The sequence below is a fragment of the Rhineura floridana genome, chromosome 8, assembly GCF_030035675.1.
Source record: "Rhineura floridana isolate rRhiFlo1 chromosome 8, rRhiFlo1.hap2, whole genome shotgun sequence".
NCBI lineage: Eukaryota > Metazoa > Chordata > Lepidosauria > Squamata > Rhineuridae > Rhineura > Rhineura floridana.
Genome location: NC_084487.1, coordinates 33,278,355 through 33,302,081, shown reverse-complemented (window position 1 = coordinate 33,302,081; position 23,727 = coordinate 33,278,355). Strand labels below are relative to the sequence as shown.

General features: G+C 42.5%; 1 protein-coding gene across 3 annotated transcripts in view; it reads left to right on the top strand.

Annotated features, from left to right (window-relative positions):
- The first annotated feature begins 5,566 nt into the window (after positions 1 to 5,566).
- ATP6V0A4 (ATPase H+ transporting V0 subunit a4) overlaps positions 5,567 to 23,727 on the top strand; it is a 51,382-nt gene continuing 33,221 nt past the window's right edge. For all 3 annotated transcript variants that reach the window (XM_061638824.1, XM_061638822.1, XM_061638823.1), the window contains exons 1-9: positions 5,567 to 5,683; positions 6,693 to 6,771; positions 8,663 to 8,757; positions 9,740 to 9,865; positions 12,485 to 12,579; positions 15,918 to 16,044; positions 16,181 to 16,263; positions 19,398 to 19,491; positions 21,231 to 21,443. In XM_061638824.1, coding sequence (XP_061494808.1) covers positions 5,567 to 5,683; positions 6,693 to 6,771; positions 8,663 to 8,757; positions 9,740 to 9,865; positions 12,485 to 12,579; positions 15,918 to 16,044; positions 16,181 to 16,263; positions 19,398 to 19,491; positions 21,231 to 21,443 — 1,029 coding nt within the window. The remainder of the gene's footprint in view (positions 5,684 to 6,692; positions 6,772 to 8,662; positions 8,758 to 9,739; positions 9,866 to 12,484; positions 12,580 to 15,917; positions 16,045 to 16,180; positions 16,264 to 19,397; positions 19,492 to 21,230; positions 21,444 to 23,727) is intronic.

Genomic DNA, 23,727 nt, shown 5'->3' with positions numbered 1-23,727 from the left:
CACTGAGCTAAGGTCCTTCCCCACAAGAAATCCCTGGAGACACCAGGGATTGAACCTGGGACTTTTTGCATACATGTTTGTGCACAAGAAAATAGAAGGGTTCATAATTTGCATTATTGTATTTTGAGGTCTGGAGGACTTGAAAGCTTCCACACTACTTTGTAGCTTTTGGGCTGGTGTAATAAGGGTATTGTACTAATGTGGATTTTGGAATTCTTTCTGATTGGCCAAGCTGGCTACCTTTGCTTTCTGTATTGAATGAAGGTCTTTGATTCTCATATGTATATGCTAGCTTATTTGGCAACCTAGTGGCATTCATGTTCTCATGTCTTATCATATAACAGAAAGGGGCCTTGAACTCTCCATTCTAAGCTTTGGGGGACTGAGCAAGATGAGGTCTTCTCTTCCAGTTGCTATTTTCTCCCACAGAAAGTGACTTTGGTCTCATCTGCATTATACATTCAAAGCACTATTATACCAAGTTAAACAGTGGTTTAACAATCAATCTGTCTTCCTATTGAACTCTGGAAATTGTAGCTCTGTGAGGTGAATAGGGGTCTCCTAACAACTCTCATCGCCCTTAACAAACTACAGTTCCCAGGATTCTTTGGGGGAAACCATGACTGTTTAAAGTGGTATAATAGTTCTTTACACGTATAGTGCAGATGAGACCTAATAAGGATACCACTGTGGAAAGATTAAATAAGGAGAGCTATTTGTCCAACATTTTATGACAGCTGCCTATATAAGGGGGGGAAAGTATTGTCTCTGATCCATAGAGCAGTGTGTATAACTATTACCATTCACCACACACACACACACACAAGTGGCAAGAGGGAATGGCTGAGTGTGTTGGTAATGGCAACACACACTCACTGCTGACACAACACCCTTAGTTCTTATCTCACAGATCTGAGGTGAAAGGTTGAGATGGAACAGGATGGCTCCTGATATTTCCATTCAGTGACTGGAGGGGAGGGGGAGAGAGGTCTCTTTTACCTGGCCAGGACCAGCCATTCTAAGGACACCCGTCTAGAAACTCCAGCTCATGCCAGTGTTTCAGTTGCCACTCTGTTAAGCTGGAAGCTGTTTCAGCATTTGCTCAGGCTACGCAGAGAAAAGGAAACTGAACAACGGATAAACTGAGGTGAGATTTTGGCATGGATAACTGCAGCAGTTCTCTAGGGGGCACAGCCACTTGGTATTTTCATTGCCAATTGGATTTTCTTAGAGGGAAATCACTTCAACATATGATTGCTGAATTCCCCCTATTAACAACAAATGGTCTACGTCCCTCCCTCCCTGCCAAATGTAGGCTTTGATTAAATAGCTAAAGATGTATTTTGAAACCAGCAATTAACATATAACAGCACTGGATTGTGAGGCTTTTTAATTGCTGGTGTGCCTGATCTAATTATAACCTTAGTATGAAGAAGTTAATAAGAGGTTAGCAGAGATGGATGTGAATTCATTTTCATAAACTGATACGTATGAGGGATATGAATGGCAGGTTAATGCAGTGATGATGAAGGATTAGTTTAATAATATTTACACTGGGATGATTTTTTCTCCTTTTTAAGAAGCTAGTCCATGGACTTTTAGACTGGAGTCCACAGCTCATTTGTGTTGGAAGCATCCTTCAAGGTTCTAGGTAAATGTGTGGTGGGGTAAAAGTCTCAGATGAATTACACTTATTTTGTACAGTATCTCCTTTTCATGCTGGGAGAAAGCATAGCTCAGTGGCAGAGGACATGCATTGCATGCAGAAAATCCCAGGTTCAAGTTCTGGCATTGCCCCTTAAAAGGATCAGAGAGCAAGTGGTGGGAAGGACCCTCTTTCTGAGACTCTAGAGAACAACTGAGGCAGATTAGACAGTACTGGGAGGATGAGCAAAGAGTCTGACCTAGTATAAGGTGGCTTCCTTAGCTCTTGGGATTTCCTTTGCATATGCAGGCTGTGGATTGTGGCTATAACATCTGTTGTCTGGTAAATTCCAGTTTTAATGTTTCAGGTTTCAAGTCCTCTTGGCTGCATACGTCCATTTTTCTTATTTTTTTTATCCTGCTTTATAAGGCAAAAGCCTCTCAAAGATTTTAAATTTGAATTTAAAAACCAGAATAAATTTGAAGCTGAGAAGCCAGGATGTACTTAAGATTCTGAAAATGAAAAATGGCTTAGGCTGATGGAAACCCATGACAGAATCTGGACCCATCCCTAGAACCCTTTCTTTTATAGAGTGAAGAAGATACATCAATGCACTTTTCTCTTTCCCCCTCCCTCTTTTCTTCTTTCAAGGTGTCCTTCAGCTTTGCTGATTTGCTCTTTAGCAGTGGAACAGAGGAGAGGAAGGAAGGGACGTGATCCTTAAAATGGCAGAATTGTCTTTAAATGCTCATTCAATATGCAATACTGTGCATTTATTTTATCTTATTTGAAATCCAATAAAACTATGGATAAGAGTCCAATAGCAAATCTCCTCCTTCCTTTAAAAACCCAAATTATTGCCCTTTGCATGCCCATTCTGTGTGGTTCAGAGCTTGGAAAAGTTACTTTTTTAAACTACAACTCCCATCAGCCCCAGGCAGCATGGCCACTGGATTGGGTTGATGGGAGTTGTAGTTCAAAAAAGTAACTTTTCCAAGCTCTGGTGTGGTTTAGCATGTCACAATTGGGAGGCACACAGCACAGCCTTGCTGAAAAGAAGTTCCTCCTGATGTGGTTAGTTCCTGGATGGAAGTGCCTGGATCAGCTTTTTCAGGGTTCTGGCTCTTGTGCAGAGAGTCCTATTACATGTCCAGTTGCATGCAGGCAGGTACTATTCTGACATTCAAATGGATACATTGAAGTCAGAGGGGCAGGGATAGTGTATGCCACTCCACTCCACCCTCCATATGTTACAAGAAGGTCTGAAAAGTGCTAGTAGTAGAATCACATGTGCCTGGATATGCGTTGATTGTAATGTCTGAATCCTCTCTGAGTAGAAGAGCCCTGGAACAAGGAGGTTTATTGGAATCTCCCACATTCGGATCTTGGTCACATCTACACCATTCATTTAAAGCATTCCACTTTAATAGGCATGGCTCTCTCCTCCCCCCCCCGCAAGAATCCTGGGGAGTGTAGTTTGTTAAGGGTGCTGACCTCACAGAGCTGCAATTCTTTTCCATCACCTGCTCCCTGATTCTTTTTAACCGGAGATGCCAAGAACTGAACCTTCTGGGTGCAAAGCATGCGCTCTACCATTGAGCTACAGTTTCTCTCCTGGTTTATGTAGATTCAATCAATGAGGCAGGAGCATTGAATAGAAGATGTTCTGCCATATTTCTAGGATTCCTGCTCTGGGCAGGGGGGTGGCTGAACTCTAATCGCAAACTCAGCTGATGAGTGCCAACAGCAGTGGGGCCAAAATGGCACCAACGAGAAACAGGAGGAAGGTTTCAGCAGGCTCAGGGAAACACCAAGTTTTACAGAAGTACACTCCCCTTTCCCTCCCCTTTGATTGGCTCATAGGATGGTATGGAGACATAGGGACCCTGCTGGGTTCCTGCTCCCAAAAAAGTAAGGGGTCTAAGTACCCCTGAGGCCCCAGACAACTACATCCCTGCTCCTTTGAGTAGGAATAGCATTGACTACTACCCGTTGCTTCAGGTCATACTTGTGAACTTCTGATGCTGAACAACTGCAGTATCCCAGATGAGTTAAAATTTAACTATTAATTGATTGTAGCACAGACTATAGCTAGCAGGGATGGAAACAGCAGAAGGTCTTACAGGCCTTGTCAGGTAGCCATGCTCCTGCTTTGTTTTTCAAGGGAAAGACAAAGTGTTATGGAAGTACCTCAGCATTGCAGGGCTTCCTCCTTCCCTGAAAGGGATGCTGTGCTTTGCCACCTCTTAGCCATATCCCCCACCCTCTCTTGTTCCCCTTTGTTGCAGCAGGGATGGGACAAAAAGAGAAAGGTTTTGAGAAGTGTGTAGGAAGTTTCTACGGAGCAGGCCAGTATCTGCTTTCTCTCAGTGTCTGTTGTCTTGTTTTGACAGCTCCCCACCACCATAGCTATGAAATTTGCAGAATGAGGAATGAAAAGCACTTTACATAATTCCAGGCCTGAACAAATCCCAGGCCTCTGGTTGCCAAGGTATCCTAATATTGAATCCTGGTGGTTCCTAGGGATCTGAAATATATTTTCCAGTGCTGTGCTAATATTATGCCTAACTTTTTGTTTCTTAAAAAATCTGCTGATAGGACCTTGGAAAAACTTAGAATATTTTTCTAGACGTTGTCAACATTCACATTAATTTCATTGTGAATTCATTAAAAGTAGGTTTAATTAAGTGATTTTAGTTGATTAATCAACTGCCTTTAACTGATGAATTGTTCAATTTATCATTTATACTGAAAAATCTTTGCATATTGCCCAAACTTTGATATTGGGTGGCTTATTGAAGGAAGTGTGAAACAGTTTAATAAACAAAAGCTGTCATTCATTGTTAGAGGAAAGGGCTATGTTGATATCTTCTTTTTCCAAATTATGCCTTATTGAAGTAAGACACCAGAATCAAAACTAAGAGCATGTGCTCTTAACTCTCAGTCCAATTAAAATGCGCCCTTACTTTTTAATCAACTAAAGCTTTATTTGATTAATCTGCCAGTTAAATGAATTAAACCTTGCAGTCCTGATTTAAAAACATATCCTCCAATTATGCCTACATAGTACCTATTCTGGTAGATAATGAATTTGTACTTCCTCCTTTGGTTGGAATAGCACTATTGTCCATCTCAGGGATGGGGAACCTATGGCCTTTCAGATGTTGTTGGACTACAACTCCTATTATCCCTGACCTTTGGCCATGCTGACTGGGAAGGACTAATGGGAGTTGGAGTCCAAACATCTGGAGGGCCACAGGTTCTACACCCCTGGTTTACCTTATATGGGAAAATGGATCTTGTATCTTTGCTTATTGAAAGCCTGGGTAATTTAATTTTGGTGTCTGTGACAATCAGTACATATGAGTTCATTATAACTCATAACTAATGTAACTAATAACTAATGTAGCAAAATGTCTTTCTTCAGCAGTGCTACTAGTCCTCATGGAAGGAGCTTCTCATCTGGCTTGCTCCCTGCTCTGAACTCCTTATTCGCTTACAGCACAATCCTATGTTTTTCTACTCAAAAGTAAGCCCCATTGAGTTCAATGAGGCTTACTCCTGGGCAAGTGGATATAGAATGGTGGCTTCAGAGCCACTTTGCATGTGACGTTCATACTCTCTGAAGGGGTCTGCTAGGCAACTGAAACAGGAAACTGATGTGCAAAAGTGGATTCCTGGTCCATTTATTTCTGGCAAAATAAACATTAACACTTCATTTGATGGATGAAGTGATGGTATATGTGGCTGTAATAATAATAATAATAATAATAATAATAATAATAATAATGTTATTTGATTTATTATCTGCCCTTCAGTGGGTAATAAATTCTGAGATGAATGTTTGTGTGTGAAATAGTCCTTATACAAAGCCATTATTTCCAATATTTCTTTCAATGTTCTCACAGAAGAGCATGCAAGATGGTGTCCATGTTCCGGAGCGAAGAGATGTGTCTGACACAACTTTTTCTACAGGTGGAGTCTGCCTATTGCTGTGTGGCAGAACTTGGAGAGCTGGGTCTGGTTCAGTTCAGAGATGTGAGTAGACATGGAAACCCATTGAGTGGGGGGTAAGGGTGTAAATTGCACTTCCAAGAGCCAACAGCAAGGGCAGGAGTTTCCTCAGAAGGTTTTCTTGCGTTAGACATCCTTTCTAGCTTGAATTTGCACTTTTAAAATTTGGTGTCTTTTTCTGTCACCTCACAAGGTCAGCCCATGTCGAGTGGATTGTAGTAGTCTAAATGTGAGGCTAACAAAGTGTGCACTACTGTATCTAGGCTATCCCAGTTCAGGTAGGGCCATAGAAGTTAAATCAGCCAAAGCTGGGAATAGGCAGTCCTGGACACTGAGTCTACTTGAGACTCAAGTGATGATGATAATTCTAGGAGAACTCTGAAGTATGAACTGGTTCTTTCAGGGGGACTGTAACTCCATCCAGGTAGGCTACCCAACTCCTTCATCTTGTTGGGATTCAGCCTCAGTTTATTGGCCATAATCCAGCTCATTGCTGCCTCCAGATACCAAACAGCCTCTCCTGCACTGAACAGTCTCTTCTGGTTCAGAGAGATATACTCCTTCTGCCACACAGTTTTTCCCTCAGACAGTTGACTTGATGGCACTTGGAATCTTCACAGGAAGGAACATAAGAGAGCTGTCCTCCACCTCGCCTACATCACTGGCAGTTTTGTGTGTCTTGGCCCTGACAAAGAACAACTCCCTCCTGTAGCACCTTGTCCTCCGATGATATCCGGGACAGGAGCAGAACAGGCAACAATGTCTAGGCTAGGGGGACAGGGCAGCCACAGCCAGAGAGTTGTCCCCTCAAACAGCTAAACTACAAATGGTTCTTCTTTACCTAAGATAGGAAATGCCCATGTTGGTTCTGATAACTTCATATGTGTCTCTGCTCAGTCTGGTGAGCAGCTGTTATCAAATGTTTTTCAGGATTTTATTCTGAGGTTGCACTATCTGTGCATATAGATGGATGGATAGATGGCAACAGCCCGTTGCTTTTATTTTATTTTGTTGTTGTATAAATATTCTTTAGTTGAATGCAAACGTGAACAGCTTCCAGAGAAAGTTTGTGAACGAAGTAAGAAGATGTGAATCCTTGGAAAGGATCCTTCGTAAGTAGATTTGTAACTTCTTTTACCCTGCTGTTCTTAGTAAAACAAACCGCGGAATGGTTTTCTGCTTTTTTAAAACAATAGTAGTTTTAAAACAATCAGGGATGTTGTAGTAGTAAAGATTGCTACCTCTATTTTTAGAGCCTTTTTTTTTTGTTTTAGCACTTTAAACGTCCCCCCAAATAGCATATAAAATGGAACAGAAGTCAGTATTAGCAGAGAGGGTGCATCACTCAATGATAGACCACATGCTTTGGCATGTTGAAGATCCTAGGTTTGATTCCTGGTATCTCCAGGTGTTGCTTTTTTTAAAGTCAGTGACGCTTCCAGATGAGCATTCATCCCGATTTGTTTGTAAGGAGATTAGACTGTGTTGGCTACTTAATGAGCATTCATTCTGATTTGTTTGATATTGTGTCAAAGCAAATCTTATCCTACACTTTCCAGTCATTTTCCTTATCGCAAAAAGTCTTTTATCTATTGAGGAAGCGGGTTTATTGTGCAAAAAGACCTCCTGATCAACTATAATTGTGCAACTTAAATTTGCCCATATGCGATTGAATCCCACCCGAAAATAGCAACAGTCTGGAACTGCCCCAAGTTGCAGGTGATGAGAAAGATCCTTCTCTGCCTGAGATCCTGGACAGTCACTGCCAGTCAGAGTAGACAACACTGGGCCACATGGAGAAATAGTCTGGCCTGGTATACGGCACCTTCCTATGTGTGCATGGCAAGATCTACTCCACTGCATCATTATATGATCCACAGTTCTGTAGTGGCCATCTGACAGTGACAGGCTCATTAGTTTAGGAGCAGGTGTGCCCCAATCAAATAGAAAGGGAGGTGTCTTTTTATAAAGGAGTATGCTCATGAGTTTCCCTCTTTCCCATTCTTCTGGGTGCTTTTCTCGTAAGCTGAACTTAGATGTAAGAAGTGTGCTTACCTGCAAGAAAATCACTTAGGAAGAAAGCCTGCAGAGATGTAGATTGTGGATGCAGTGAGAGTTTTGTACTCCTTGTCTTTGTTCACCTGTGGTCATAAAATTGGACCCTACTCTACTTTCTACATGACTGTGCAGACCCTTTGAAAACAACAGCCCACAGGTGCGCTGTTGTCATTTGTAGTTTGGTACCAAGCAGCAGAAAGATCTAGGGCAGTTTTATATGGTAAGCTTCCTTCAAGAAGTGAGTCCTCAGGACTTGTGGTGGCTTTGTAATACAGTATGTGTATATTATTATTTATTATTATTTATTGGATTTCTTACCTGCTGTAAGGTCCCAGGGCAGGTTGGGACTGCCTTCAAGTCGATTCTGACTTATGGTGACCCTATGAATAGGGTTTTCATGGTAAGCGGTATTCAGAGGAGATTTGCAGTGACTGGCCCAAGGTCACCCAGTGAGCTTCATGGCTGTGTGGGGATTCAAACCCTGGGCTCCCAGGTCATAATCCAACACCTTAACCACTATATCACACTGGCATGCCAGTGGCAGTACCAGGAGAGGTTACAGCGATATAAAAACACTAAGGGTTTCAGCCATGTGTGCTTTGTGTGCCAACCCCAATAGTCCCACCCCCAGGCAACTCCCAAAACACTCCCCAGGCAACTCTCAAAATGGCCTGTCAGGAACCCACTGCCACCCTGTTTAACTGTCTGTTGCCTGCAAGGGCTGCTGCCACCTGCTGCCCTGCCTTAAGTGCTTACCTGCCTCCTGCAGGTAACCCTTCCCTCTTTCAAGCATAATTTCAGAGAGGTAGCTCATCAAGGAAGGGCTCTGTGGCCTCATGGGGCCCTGTGGGCACCATGTTGGTGACTCTTGACTCATGCATATATGTATACCTTTTATATTCATGTGGAAATTAGATGACATGCTTCTTTCTGGTTTGCTCATAGGCTTTCTGGAGAGTGAGATGGGGGATGATATACTGCTTCTGAAGCCTGAAAAATACCCAGAGACTCCACTACCTCGAGAAATGATTGACTTAGAGGTAAGGGATTCAGGACCAGTACCCATGCATCAGTCATGTGCTAGGGAGGCATTGCCATCTGACTCATTTTATATATTAGGAGAACCATCTGGTTCTTGATAGGGAAACATTGCAACGAGTTGTATTGGTCCATTGGGAGAGGGAATCCAAAATTAACACTTGGGCTATGCACTTAATGGGACCAAAGATAAACACGAAAAATTGTGATGAACTCAGCAGCATACTTAGTTCTTTGTAAACTTTTCATTGGTCCTGCTAATAAGGGTATTGTTACATCTGCTTCTTGGAAAGCAAAACAGTAAATGCAGAAGAAAGTGTCTGTGGCTTTCCGTCATGAGAACATAAGAACGTTGGTGGATCATCAAGCAATCAAGTACTTTCTATTATCCCTCCTGTATCCCCAGTAAATTTCAGTGGTTAATCTTGAGATCTGGTGTAATAAGAATGGGAGAAAAGGTCTGTCTACTTTTTCTATACTGAGAGTAGTCCAAGTGGTGCCCTCCAGATATTATTGGACTTTAGCTCCCCATCATCCCTGACCATTGGCCGTGCTGGTCTGGAGCTGGAGGGAATTGGAGTCCAGCAATAACTGGGGGGCCATAGGTTCCCCCACTTTAGGATAATAGCCTGAATGAGTGAAGAAATATAGGAGAACTTTGAAGCCTAAAAGAGCCTTGGCTACAATATTTGTTAAAAACATTGTCATCACCATTCATCATTTTAGCTAATGCAGAGTAAAGATTTGTTGTGTTTTCTGTTACATGTTTTATGTCTACACATATCTTGAGAAGTTCATGAATAATTCATTCTTGGGAACAGCGCTGAGAATTTAATATTCACTGCAAGATGGCCTAACATGCTGATACATATTTTGAAATGTTTACAACATACTAATCCATCTTTATAGTTATCTGTTTTGTCAGCAGTGAGGTGCATGAAGGAATAATTGGGCATGCCTTTTTTTTGCTCTGGCTATAAACAGGCAGTTTTGGAGAAACTGGAGGGGGAGCTGGAAGAGGCCAACAAGAATCTGCAGGCCTTGAGACAGAACTTTCTAGAACTCACTGAACTGAAACATCTCCTGAAAAAAACTCAGGACTTCTTTGAGGTGATGTAATCTTCAAATGTGCTGTTGGTTTTTTGGAATATGCTTCTGGTTAGGAACAACAGGTGGTATTCATCGCTAGTCCTACTCAGGATAGATCCATGAAAGTTTAGAGATGGTTAATTTAGGTTTGTCTACTCTGAGTAGGACTTCATTGAATACAACCTAACTTCTTTAAGTGTTTTCAACCCTATCTTTGCAGGGTCAGGCTGCTTTGTCAGTGGTGGGAAACCTCAGGCCTATGGGCCAAATGTGGCCCTCCAGACCTTTCTGTCTGGCCCCCAGAACTTTCCCTTGGTCACACCCGTTCCCTAGTCACACTCTCCTTGAGTGTTTTTGCATGGCTGGAATCAGTGGCGGCTGGTGGTCAGAGGAGTAGGGGAATGCTCTCTGGGTTTTAGTATTCAGCACCTTGGGCAGCTCTTTGAAAGTTCTGACTAAAACCCGGAGCGGATTCCATTGCCCACTGACATTGAGCCATCAGCTGCCACTGGCTGGAATAATTTATTTATGAAATTTATATCCCACCTTTCCTCCCAGAAGGAGCCCAGGGCAGCAAACAAAAACACTAAAAGCACTTTAAAAGCAAAAGACTTTAAAACATATTAAAACAAAACATCTTAAAAACATCTTTAAAAAAATCTTAAAAAGCAATTCCAGCACAGACACAGACTGGGATAAGTCTTTACATTTGCTTGCCTGGATGGAGGATAGAGAGGGTTTTGTGACTGTGTGTGTGTAAAATATACATGCATTACTCCACCCATGTTTGCCTCTTGTCCTGCCCGCCGCTGGCAGATGGCCCCCAGAAGGTTGCTTGAAAGGGAATCTGGCCCTCAGGCGGAGAAATATGCTGTATGTGATCATTGTCCAAGCACAATTTTCCTGGCCATGATACCAAGGTGTAATGAAAGAAACCTAACTCTTTTACTCACATAGGTCCTGGCACCTGTAAATCCTGTGGGCAGCACTGGCTTCCTATCCCTATGTGTGCATTTGCTTGCATGTAAAGCCTACACAGGAAGAGGGACAGCGGGAACCAATGTGGCCAGCTCTGCCCCAAGACCATCCCCATCACCCTCCAACTTGAAGAGGGGGAATGTTTGAAGCGGGAGCCTCCTGTACTCATGGAGGCTCTCTGGCCATTTAGAACCCCGATTATATAGGGCAAGCAGAACACCTGGACAGAGCTGTAATGCCTCAGAGATCTCAATGCCTGATTATTCTGCTGCTTTCCCTCCTCTTGCCTGTCAGCTACCACACTCAGCTGGCATCCTCCTGTTTAGGCTCAGAAAACACCTGCAGGAACTAAGGAATTCTGGGATGTAGTTTTTGAGAAAGTATGTCATGTAAGGTGGCACATTTCTCTGTAATCTCTGAAATGTCAAGTCTTAGACACAAGTTTATACCAGTTTAACTGTCATGAAGTCCTTCAAAACCTCCTGTGAACTGTAGTTTGATGAGGTTGAAAAATGAAATGGACTGCCTTCAAGTTGATTCCGACTTATGGCGATCCTATGAATAGGGTTTTCATGGTAAGTGGTATTCAGAGGGGGTTTACCATTGCCTTCCTCTGAGGCTGAGAGGCAGTCACTGGCCCAAGGTCACCCAGTAAGCTTCATGGCTGTGTGGGGATTTAAACCCTGGTCTACCAGGTCATAGTCCAGAGGATTATATACAAGAGATTTGCAGTCCATCCAATTCATCACAGAGTTCTCAAGCTTCCCTCAGAAGAGCAAATGTCTACTAAATGAGTATGAGGCTGTGTACACAACATACCTCTAAAGCACATATGAAGCACATTTCCCCTCTCAAAGAACCTGAGTCTGTAGTCTAAATATGCCCTAAAGCAAGGATGGTCAACCTGCGGCTCTCCACGTGTTGCTAAACTACAACTCCTACAGCTCCCATCATCCCTGAACATTGGCCATGCTGGCTGCAGCTGATGGGAGTTGGAGTTCAGCAACATCTGGAAGGCCAAAGGTTCCCCACCTCTACCCTAAAACAACATGGCTGGGAGTTATGCTACCAATATTGAGGCATGACATGGTTGCCAAGGAGACATGGGTCTGGCACCATCATTTTTTGTACATATGAAGATCTCTGCTGGAACAGGCCAAAGTCCAGCATCCTGTTCTCACAATGGCCAACCATATGTCCCAAAGGGAAGCCTGCAGGTATGGCTGTCTTGAATTCAAGCTCTTTCTCCATTTGTGCTCCCCACAACTGGTATTCAGAGGTGTAAAACCTCTGATACTGGAGGTAGACCATAAACATCATGCATAGTAGCCATTGATAGTTGCCATTTTGGTGCCAGGTTAAGATCTTCCTATAACCCCAGACATTTCAGATGGTATCTGAGTTGGAGCTGCCTTTTTTTTCTTCCTTAGCTTAATGTTTTTAGCCTGTTTTTCATCTTCTTGTTTTTTGTTTTTGTTTTCTGCTTTTCAATATTTTCTTGTCATGTGATGTGCGAATAGTTGCATTCACATTTTTGTGCAGTGCCCTGGAATCTCCTGATGAAGGCTGGTTAAAAATAATTTAAATAATACATACATACATTTTTCCGTTCTGTTGACTTTCAAAGCAGACCTGTAAGATAAATATTATTCCTTGTTTCAGACGGAAACAAATTTGCCAGATGATTTCTTCAACGAAGACACTTCAGGGCTGTTGGAGTTAAGAAGCTCTCCTGCAGCAGTTGCTGCAAAATTGGGGTCAGTAGCTTTTGTGTTGATTTATTTTCATGCAGAAAGCTTCTTGCCCTCTTCCCCAAATAGCCAGTACATAATCCACTGGAGCTGTGTCCAAGCACCTCAGTGCTGGCTTGGCCCAACACGGATCAAAAAGACCTTCCTGTGGTTATCTAGCAACCATGAAAGAGACTGATTCTTTCTCTTCCTTCTAAGGCAGGGATGGGGACTGCAGTCAAAACTGCATACAAGTCAAAACAGCATTCAAAAATGTGTTTATTGGGAGAAATTTGTGCTAAAATGATGAAGAATTTTCATGAAGAATTTTTTTTAAAAAAACAGCAAATTGCTATAGAAATGTGCTATAGAACTGAATTTAAGGTTGGAAAAATGAGAAACTGAGAGGAGCAAGATTGATGGATCCTTCCATCCCTACCTGAAACCCAGTTTAAACCCAAACATACATTTGGGGACCCATTTCTTAATATCTTACCATTTATTTGTATGGTGGTAGTGCTGCTGTTGCGACCTACCTTGGATTAGGTAGTGGCCTAGTAGTTGGGACCACGTAGTGAGTCCCAACCCACCAGCTGAAGACCAATGCCCTGGAGTATTTTAGCTGAACAACCTGCTCCGGCTTAATGACTAACACCTTGAGGAGGCATTTCACTGTGCACTGTACCATTCCTCGCCCTAGGTTAGTTACAGTTTTGGAGCATTATTGCCTAGGTACCAACCTACTCTGTGTTTTATACAGCTAGAACCATTGTTCATTCTGCATTGTTGTCAACCACCTCTTTTCATCATTAATACTAAAAGCAGAGAAGTTATTCCTGGTTTGGTCAGCAGTTGCTAGGGGAAAAAAAGGGATTGGGTTGATGACCCAGGAATAGATCACATATGGTTTATTTATTTATTTGATTCCATTAATGAGTCTGAAGCGATTTCACAGTAAAAATGTCAGCAATTGAAAACAATTCCATCTGTAAAAACAGTTCTAAATCCAGTACAGATATAGAATGGGATAAAGATGCCCACTTAAAAAGCTTGTTGAAAAATGAAGGACTTCAGTAGATGCTGAAAAGACAATAGTGATGGCACCTGTCTGATGTTTATGGGGAGGGAGTTCCAGCTGCCACACTAAAGGCCCAATTCCTACACTGAATGGAATAGATCTCCTGATAACCTGGTATCTGCAGGACGTGATTGGTTTGGTATATAAAGGATGAGACAATCTTTTATGTATCCTGGTCCCAAGCTGAATATATCTCTGTTTATTTCGTTCTGCAAATCAAATCTCTAAAGCAATGATTGCTAAACCTTTTTCCCCACTGACCACTTGAAAATTGCTGAGGGTCTTGGTGGACCACTTAATTATTTTTCTGCCTGTTGGAGCAATTGTTATGTGCTGTGCTAGGTGCAGTATGATTTTGAATTTTATTGCTTCTTTTATTTCCATAGAATTCAAATTCTAATACAATAAAATACAAAAAAGAATTAAAAGAAGCAAGAAAAATGCAATTAAAAATCAATATGAGTGTTTAATGTGGACATGCCACAGACCACCTGAATGAAGCTCATGAACTACTAGTGGTCCACGGACCACAGTTTGGGAACCTGTGCTCTAGAGTTCACTTGACAAAGCAAGGTAGCTGTACTTGTTTTATGTTACAAACACAACGGATCCTTCTAAGAAATCAAATGAGTGGCAGCAAGAGGCAGCTTTTCATCTGTGATACCCCGTTTATGGAATTTCATCCCCAGGGAAGATCATCTGACATCTACATTGTTGTTTTGTAGGTGCTAGGTTAAGACATTTTTATTCTCTCAGGCACTTTAAACAAAATTAACTTTTTAGATCTGACAGAAATGGAAGCTATATTTTAAACACTGTAATTGAGTCATCCATTCTGCTATCTGAATGGATTCTTAAGTTGTAGTGAATTTCTAAAGTGCTTTTGTTTTAATCCTGTGGGTGTTTTTGTTTTGGTAGTATTTTAATTATATAATTATTTCATTGTCATTGCTTATTGGGAATTGCCTTGGGATATATTTGTATGAAGGGTGCTGCACAAGTTCGTTAAATAAAGAAAACAAACAGAAATGATTGCAAACTGGAGTGCGGAAACTATGGTCCTTCAGAACACATAGTGAAATTCTGAGATCCCTGTAGGCCCAGTATCCACATGGGGGATCCTTGGGGCACTTGCTGGTGCCCAATCACCCTGGTAGGGCATACTGCTAACACCTGCCCTGAACCCTCACTGTAAAAACATATTTTGTTTGTGGCACTCAGATAAGCATCAGGTGGCTGGGTCTGGAACTGCCATTCTACTTTTCTCACTATGGCCCCTGTATCACTTCAGAACATTGTGGGAAATTAACATCACAGCTACCAGATCCAGCTACCTAGTTCTGATTGGAGGGTTGCTGGTTTCTGTGACCACTGCAGCCACTGTTCGGTAAGCCTGCCAGGGGATGCCACTGATGTAAGAAAAGGCCATCGCTAGGGATGGGTGAGAAATTTGATTCAGCTGACATTTAAAGCTGAATATATCAAATCTGCGCTTTCTGAAACAGTATGAGAACCAAAACACAGCCATCATTTGAAATTCTTATGTATCCAAATTTTGCAATACCGTTATCCAATCAAACAATGTTTACAAAATGCACATTTTAGGGGAAAGTGTGCATAAAAATGAATATGTGAATGAAAATTATATAAAATGCATTATATTAGGAAATTTGCATACAAAATATGTTTATTAGGAGAAATTCACACTAAAATGCCGAAGAATTTTCATGAGGATTTTTTAAAAATGCAGATTGCTGTTGACACATGAAGAACTGAATTTAAGACTAGAAAAATGAGAAACTGAGAGAACTGAAATCGCCAGATCTTTCGAATCCCTAGCCACTGCAAGGGCATTGCCCAGGCTTCTCTCAAACCCAGGGCCAGCCCTGCCTAATTTAATTATGTATTACCAAGCTTAGTGACTCATCAATTGGTGGTCTTATCCCTTGATGGCCTTCGCTGGAAGATCAAGTGACAACTGCAACTATCAAGTGATGACTTTCGATGTTAAGCAGTTGATACTAATGGAACAAGCAGAAAGTTTTTGTTACTGCTAAACAGAACATTTCAACGGTGGCTCTTCAGCAGCTAATATGAATGCTCGGATAACTGAACGATGCAACATCAAATGATGTGCAGTCATGTGTAAATCAGCTCTAAGACCAAACATACATGCCCATATATACCTTCTTACACATTTTAAATTCTGTTTTTCATGGATGTGTATTACCTAGCACAGAGAGAGTGTAGACTCGCAGTTTATGCATTTTGTTTGTGTTACACATAGATTCATAGCCGGTGTGATCAAAAGGGAAAGGATGGTGCCTTTTGAGCGTTTGCTGTGGAGAGCCTGCCGAGGAAACATCTATCTGAAATTCAGTGAAATGGACACACCCCTGGAAGACCCTATTACTGTAGGTGTAGATGGGTTTTCACTTTTGTCACTTCTAGCATTGTATTTGGTATGCAGTACTGTTAAATTGCTAGCACAGTATTTTGTTGCCTGTGAGTATTTTAAAACTCTACTTAGGCTGCATTTGTTTTCTCCAGAAAGAAGAGATGAAAAAGAACGTGTTCATTATCTTCTATCAAGGAGAGCAACTCCGACAGAAAATCAAGAAGATTTGTGAAGGGTAAAAAGAACTGCTGTTGAGAAAACAGCATTGGCTCTAATGGAGGTGTTTTTCTATTGTGATAAACAAAGTGCGAGGCAGAAATAAGAGTCGTATGCAGAGTGGCATTCAGACCCTATGTACACAGTCAGCAGAAGGCGTTCCGTCTCTCTTTCCCTGAATCACTAGCCAATCTGACCTGGAGGCAGGGAAATCCTTCATAACACTGAAAAAAGGGCTGGCCCAAGATGTCTTGCTGCCAGAGGTGAAGGACAAAATGGCGCCCCCCCCCATTTCAGTTCCACATACAGAAACTAACTGGAATGGCAGATGAATCTCACTTGAACACTAGTGATGTGGGACAGCATCAGTAGTGGCTGGTGAGGCAATGTGGGTGGGGTGCTGCTGCTTTTCGGGCTTCTGAACATAGCAGGTCACTGCCACTGACGGAGAGGAGGAAGTGCAAAGTGCAGGAGCTTGGCGTGGTGCATGGTGGTAGCACCAATCTGACGCTTCTGCCACTGGGTGCCACACTGTGCCAAGCTCTTGCCCTCCCCTTCTCCCTCCTTGGTGAGCAGGAGTGACTGGCTGAGTTTGGAAGCCAGGAGAGAAGCAGTGCCCCACCTCACTGGCCGCTATTGGACAGGATCCTTCACCACACTTTGAGGACAGCAAGCTAACTTAGAGGGTGCAGGGCAGGCTGTGTAGCACACACAGCTTTGCCCTTTAATGCCTCACGTCCTCCCCCAGCATTTTCTTCAGGAAAGATGATCCTAACTAAATATCCCGGTCTGTCAGACCCTGAGCGCAAGGAAACCACCATGCAACATCTTGCCTCTTAGCTGTGCCAGTCATCAACATGCAGCCTCATGGCCGGTCAAGGCTAAATATGTCGATCTCTCAGACCCTAAGCATGAGGAAACCAAGTACTTGCCATGCAACATCCTGTCTCCTAGCTGTACCAGTCACCTTCAGGAATGCCCACATTGGGCATGTGCTTCTGTAGTCTATTGGAGATGCTGGCACATTGTTTTTGGTATGGTGCAACTGCAAACAGCAAATATTTTTCAGGAATTAGAGGTCTGAGACAGCAGTACAACTCCAAAGCAGGGTTGTCCATGTATTACAATGATCTTGTGCCTCTTGTTTTTTTTACTACAAGTTCTGAATTAGTGGCGTTGCTCTGCTAGTTTCATGAGTGGTAAACCCACATGTAGGCTTATCAAAAAGAGAAGGTGGAACAAAAATGATGGGCATTTTCCCCATCCTGCTGTCTTTCACTTGAAGATGCTCAGATGCTGAATACAGCTGCAGATTTATCCATCTGAGAAGGCTCCCTAGCAAATTCTCCTAGAGTTTTCCTAGATGTCATTCGGGTAAAAGTGATATTCTGTATGCAAAAGGACTGTTAGAAGATCAAAGCCATGTTGATATGATAATGTGGAAAATGTGCAAAATCTGTGGACTGCAGTAAAAAGGAATAATCTTTTCAGCATGATTTAAAAATCTGATATAAATATGAGTTCAGAACTCAGAAGTATATGAAACTGAAATAATAATGAAAGAGGGCTAGGAGGCTTGAGTTATCTTTTTTTAGAATATTTTGTTGGAGATCCCATTTCAGAGTTGAAATTGGAATGAACATTTATTATGAATTCATGGCACTTTCTGCCTAAAATGAAGGAGCAAAGTACTGTATGGATTCTTAACTTTGCCTTGTACTCTTGTTCATGTATATATGCAAGGACTGTCTTGTGATCAGATTGTAGCTTGGCAAATGATGGGCAATCTAGCCACTCCATGTATTATTGGAGCAAAGCACATGGTCCTTCAGGTGGGCTTATTAGGGCTACTGCGTACTTATCATTTAGGAATGGAGCTGAAATTCGATTCAGTTTTTTTATTTTAACTCAAGCCTACCTAATTCACAATTTAGAAACAATACATGCACTGAAACGTAGTTATCCTTCAAAATTTACACTTTTCCAAATTTTGCTATGCCATTTGCCAACCAAAAAAACTGCACAATCATGCATATATTAGGGGAAAGGGTGCATCAAAATGCACATATTAGTGAAAATAAATGCATACCAAAATGCATTATATTAGGGAAAGCTGCTTGCAGAAATGTGTATATTAGATCAAATTGCATACAAAAGTGGTTATATCAGGAGAACTAAAATGCTGATAAATGTTTGTCAGGACTTAAAATGCAAATTGATGCAGAAATATGATGAATTTAACTTTGGAAAACCAAAAAACTGAAAGAAACCTAGATCGACAGATTTGTTCATGTCTATTCGTGATTACAACAACTGGCCACACTGTTTTAATGACCTAATACTGCTTTGAGGAGCAGGCTACTTAGAGCACAACAATGTTACAAAGAACACAAATCTGCCATTGAAAACCATACCACCCTGTGTCACCAAAACAGTTTACCTTTCTTGTTTGGAATGGGAAGCCGAGTTGCTGCTGTTCTGTGCAGAATAAACATAATGAAGCCTGTTCCCAGGTTCCATTACACCGGGAAATGGCAACCTCTCCAGACAGGGTCTGGTTAAGTTCCTAGTGGTTCTTATGTAGTGCTATGGAGTCCTGGAGTCAGGCAGCAACTGAGGACATTGTTGAGAGAGGGAAAATGCTGACCTTTGTCCCAGATTCTGGGTTCACTGAGAGGAAGGGGTAGGTTTAGTTCCTGAACCAGGGACACTAAGTACACAGCAGCTTATATTCACACATACAGGTTATCTAGATCTACAGCAATGCACTTGAGGAATAATGTTGCAGAGGAAGCAAACTCTACCCATCCCTGCTAACAGTGATGGCTAGCCCTCCCTTAACAGCTCTTGTGCCACTCAGCTGTGCCAGATAAAGGCATTTCTTTGGAATTGGGCCACTATGGTCTGAGCATGGCCAAGTGAGTCATTCACTCTTGTTTTTTGCAGTAGTAGCCAAAGATACCATGGAAGGATTGCTGTGACTGCACAGTGGCCTGATGGTGGCACCTGTTGGCTAGTATGCAGCATATCTAATTTATACAGAAACCTTTGCCCTGGTTTGGGCAGGAGAGCATTCTAGTTCTTAGTACATAGCAAACGCTGTTGTACAATGGTTGCCACTGGCTTGTTTGTTTTGCCTTGTCTCCTTGCTAGATTCCGTGCCACAGTGTACCCCTGCCCTGAGTCCGCTGGAGAGCGTCGAGAAATTGCTGCTGGTGTGAATACAAGGATTGAGGATCTAAACACAGTAGGTAGCCATTGCCTTTGCTCTTCTGACTCACTGGTCAGTCAGGCCCGGCTGGGGAACCCATGTGTCTAGGCTGCGTACATACCTATCTGGGAAATATAGCTTACCCCTCACAGAGCTACAATTCCCAGCACCCTTAACAAACTACAGTTTCCAGGGTTGTTTGGTTGTGTGTATGTGTGTTTAAATGTGCTTTAAATGTGTGGTGTGTATGCAGCCCTACTTTACAGAAGACAGCCCTCTATTTGAAAATATCCTCTATTTGAATGGCTTTCCAGTTTCAAGATTAAAAAAAAAAGTAAGAAGGGAGGGCAGCAGAGACTTTGAGTTTGCCCATCAACAACATTTAGGGCCTGGGCAGCAGACTGAGTTGGCATGCAGTTACCTAGTTAAATTATAGCAATTATTACTAAACATATAAGAACATAAGAAGAGCCCTGCTGAATCAGGCCAAAGCCTCATCAAGTCCAGCACTGTGGTCAGCCAGATACCTATGGGAAGTCTGCAAGCAGGACCTGAGTGCAACAGCACACTCCCCATTTGTGATTCCCAGCAACCAGCATGGAGAGGCATACTGCCTCCGACAGTAGAGGTAAAACATAGCCATTGTGGCTAGTAGCCATTGAGAACCTTACGCTCCATGAATTTGTCTAATCCTCTTTTGAAGTCATCCAGGTTGGTGGCCATCACTGCCTCTTGTGGGAGCAAATTCCTTAATGTAACTATGCGCTGTGTGAAGCACTTTCTTTTGCCTGTCCTGAACCTTCCGACATTCAGCATCATTTGGATATCCGTGTGTTCTAATGTTATGAGAGAGAGCAAAGCTTTTCTCCATCCACTTTCTCCACACCATGTATAATTTCATACACTTCTATCATGTCACCTCTTACTCTTACATATGACTAAGACTTTCTTGTTCCAGCAGGCATTTTGTCCCTATGGGCTTCACCCCACCCCCACCCCAGGCACCCTGCTCCCCTTGCCAAAACCCCAAGTGCCTCCAGGTATTGGTGCACCTCGGCCCCCATGGACCAGCTTGTGCTCCCACCTGCTTGCCTCACCTGTTCCTCTACTGCTGCCACCCTCATGGCCACACCGTCTCTGTTTTTCCTCTGTTAAACCATCCCACCCTCTCTTTACTTCTGCCAGTCTTCATTTGTCTCTTCCGCTAAGCCTTCCTACCCTGTGTTTACTCCTGCCTCTCTCCGTTTGTCTCCTGCTCCTTGGGCACGTGAACTCATGCACATCTGTCAGCCATGCACCTGCCACGCTAGCTCTCCCATTGTGCCTGGCTTGGTCATCACCATGGAATGCTGCAGGTGATCATGCTGTAGTTTTCAGTGCCACTGTAGCATGATGCTTAAATTTTTATTAGATAGTAAGATAAGATAATTTAAAAAAATTTAATGTATGGCTTGTTTTTATGTATTCTGCTTAGAAATGCAAATGATTCAGTGGTATATAAATATTTGACATAAGTAAATATATTATGAAATTACTTGCCTTTTTTCTAAACTCAAAAGCTCCTCAAACTGTGGTAAGGGTAGGATGATAGGCATGTTTATGAAAGGAAGGAAGCAAACTTCAGGCAATGACTGTGGCAATTGGATGCAGAAATAAGAGTGATCTGGTCCGATGGGTGGAGACGACATGGGTTACAACTTAGTATCTGAGGTATTAGGGTGAACCTAAATTTTAATTAGGTATGTCATAAGCTTTCATCCATGCTTTGTTTACAGGTGATCACCCAAACTGAGTCCCATCGGCAGGGGCTGCTGAAGGAAGCATCAGCAAACCTGTGGAGCTGGGGGATCAAGGTGAAGAAAATGAAAGCCATCTACCACATCCTGAATTCTTGTAACATTGATGTCACCCAGCAGTGCGTCATTGCTGAGATCTGGTTCCCCGTGGTAGACACAATCAATATAAAAAGGGCTCTGAATCGAGGAATGGTAAGATGCTGCATCTGGAATGCCTTAGCTGATTTCCAGAGGATCTTCATTAGCATGCTTTGGATGAACAGCCACAGCTCAGTGGTAGAGCACATGGTTTGCATGCAAAAGGTCCTATGCTCAGTCCCCAGCTACTCCAGTTAGGATCTGGAGAGCTGCTGCCCATCAGGGTAGAAAAAAGTGAGTGAGGGTGACCATGGTCAGTCTAAGGCAGGTTCTTGCAATCCTAATTGGTTGCAGACTCAGAATTCATCATTTTTTATCACTTTCTTGTTCTCATGACTTTTTCTGAGTTTGTTTTCACTTGAAAACTGCCAATTCTAATGAATTCTTCCATTTTCCTTCTACATGTTGGTGGAGTACCTGTCACGTTGGAATTCAGCAAAACCTACATGGTTTGTGTTGGAAAGATCTGTGATCAAGAGACTCTTGCCTCACTTGTTTGCAAAATACTCTTCCCAGGGAGGCATGCTTGGCGCCATCATTATCTCATTTTAGGCACCAGACAAAACCCTTTTTATCCAAGCTTTTCGCCCTTAATTTGAAAGGCTTCAGATATTGGTGGCCTCTTTTAGTATGGCAGTTTTTGTAAGATCTGTCTTTTATCTGTACTGATGTTTTTAGATATTTTATTATTATTATTGGTTTCTTATAATTGGTTTTAGTGTTTTATTATTGTTGTACATCGCTTTGGATTGCATTTGCAAGGACTAAATAATAATAATAATAATAATAATAATAATAATAATAATAATAATAATATTAATAATGCTGTTCAGAGATCTTTCCAGCAAAAAATAATGGGGATGTTGCATTCTGATGCTGGCCTTGGTTTGGACAAACTTAGAGGCTATGCATGAGAGGCTATGCATGGTGCAAGAATGGTGCAAGAGTGAGACTATGCCCACTAGGCATGGCTAAAACTGAACATAGCACCAGATTTCCATATAGTTTGTGCATTTGCTGTCTTTGTGGATCAATCTTGAATGCTGCAAACTTCTGCCACTTTTCCTGACACTGGATTTAAAAAAACCCACACAGAATGTAACAACATTCTGTGTGCTGTATTGCTGAGCTGACTTGAAATTAACCAGCATTGGTCTTTGCTGTGCTAAGGTGAAACTAACCAGCATGTGCCTTTGCTTTGCTAGGATGAAACTGACTAGGATAAGTCTTTGCTAACATTAAACTGATCAGCATCTTTGGTAATGTGAAATTGATCAGCATGGGTCTTGGCTTTATTAATGTTAAACTCATCAGCATGCTTCCTTGCTTTGCTAACATAAAATTGTCCAGGCGATCTCTTGCTTTCTCCTAGGGCTGGGGGATAGGGAAATTAATACAATTTGGGGGCAGGAGGAAGGAGGGGATTAGGTGGGTGGCACGGGACAGAGAGAAAGCCGCTTTCCTTTCTAAAAGGAAAACATTGTTAGAAATACTGATAACAAAATGTTATTTTTGGAAGGAAAAAAAGGATTGGTAAAAGCAAAGGTAGCGGAAAATTAATGGAAGTGGACCATAACCAGCATCACCAAGTGGATACAATCTCTAGTGCCCACTCCCCCCCCCATTCACCTCTTCTGCCTCCAGGTCCACGGGATGTTCATGAATGGACATAACATTTGTATAGGACCTAAGAACATGAGGAGAGCCCTGCAGGATCAGACAAAAAGCCCATCTAGTCCAGCATTTTCCATAGGAGGTGGGCCATCACCGTGGGGAAATAGTTCCACCTATCGTGCGAAGGCAAGAATGTTTTTGAAGTCAAGACTAGGGACGTCATGCCCCTCCCACTCTCCAGTTCATTCTTGCCTTCGTACGAACAAGATTGGAATTTCACGTAGCATTTAGCTAAGTCTCGTATTTGTTTGTCTATTTCTCTTTAAAGCCTTTTTTCCGTTTTTTGTGTCTAGCCTACTGAGGATCCCCTCAGAGACCGCGGCTGCGGCTCTCTTCCCCCTTTCCTCAGAGCTATTTAATTTCTTTTATTTCCTTGACTGGGGGCTCCCTCTGAGACCGCGGCTGCAGCTCTCTTTGTTTTGGCAGTTTCAAGCCCCCTCCCCCCCCCGGCTCTGTCGTATCCGTAGCCAGGGGGCTCCCTCAGTGACCGCGGCTGCGGTTCTCTTTTTGATCGCTTTTGATCGCTTGTGAGGGAAGGGGAATCCCCCTCCCTCCTCCCCCCTGATCGTTGCCGCGGCTGCGGCTGATCCGATCTCAGCGGGAGCTTGCAGCTGCGGCTCCCGCCGTTACTCCTTTACCTCAGATCGCCCTCGCTACGTGGCTT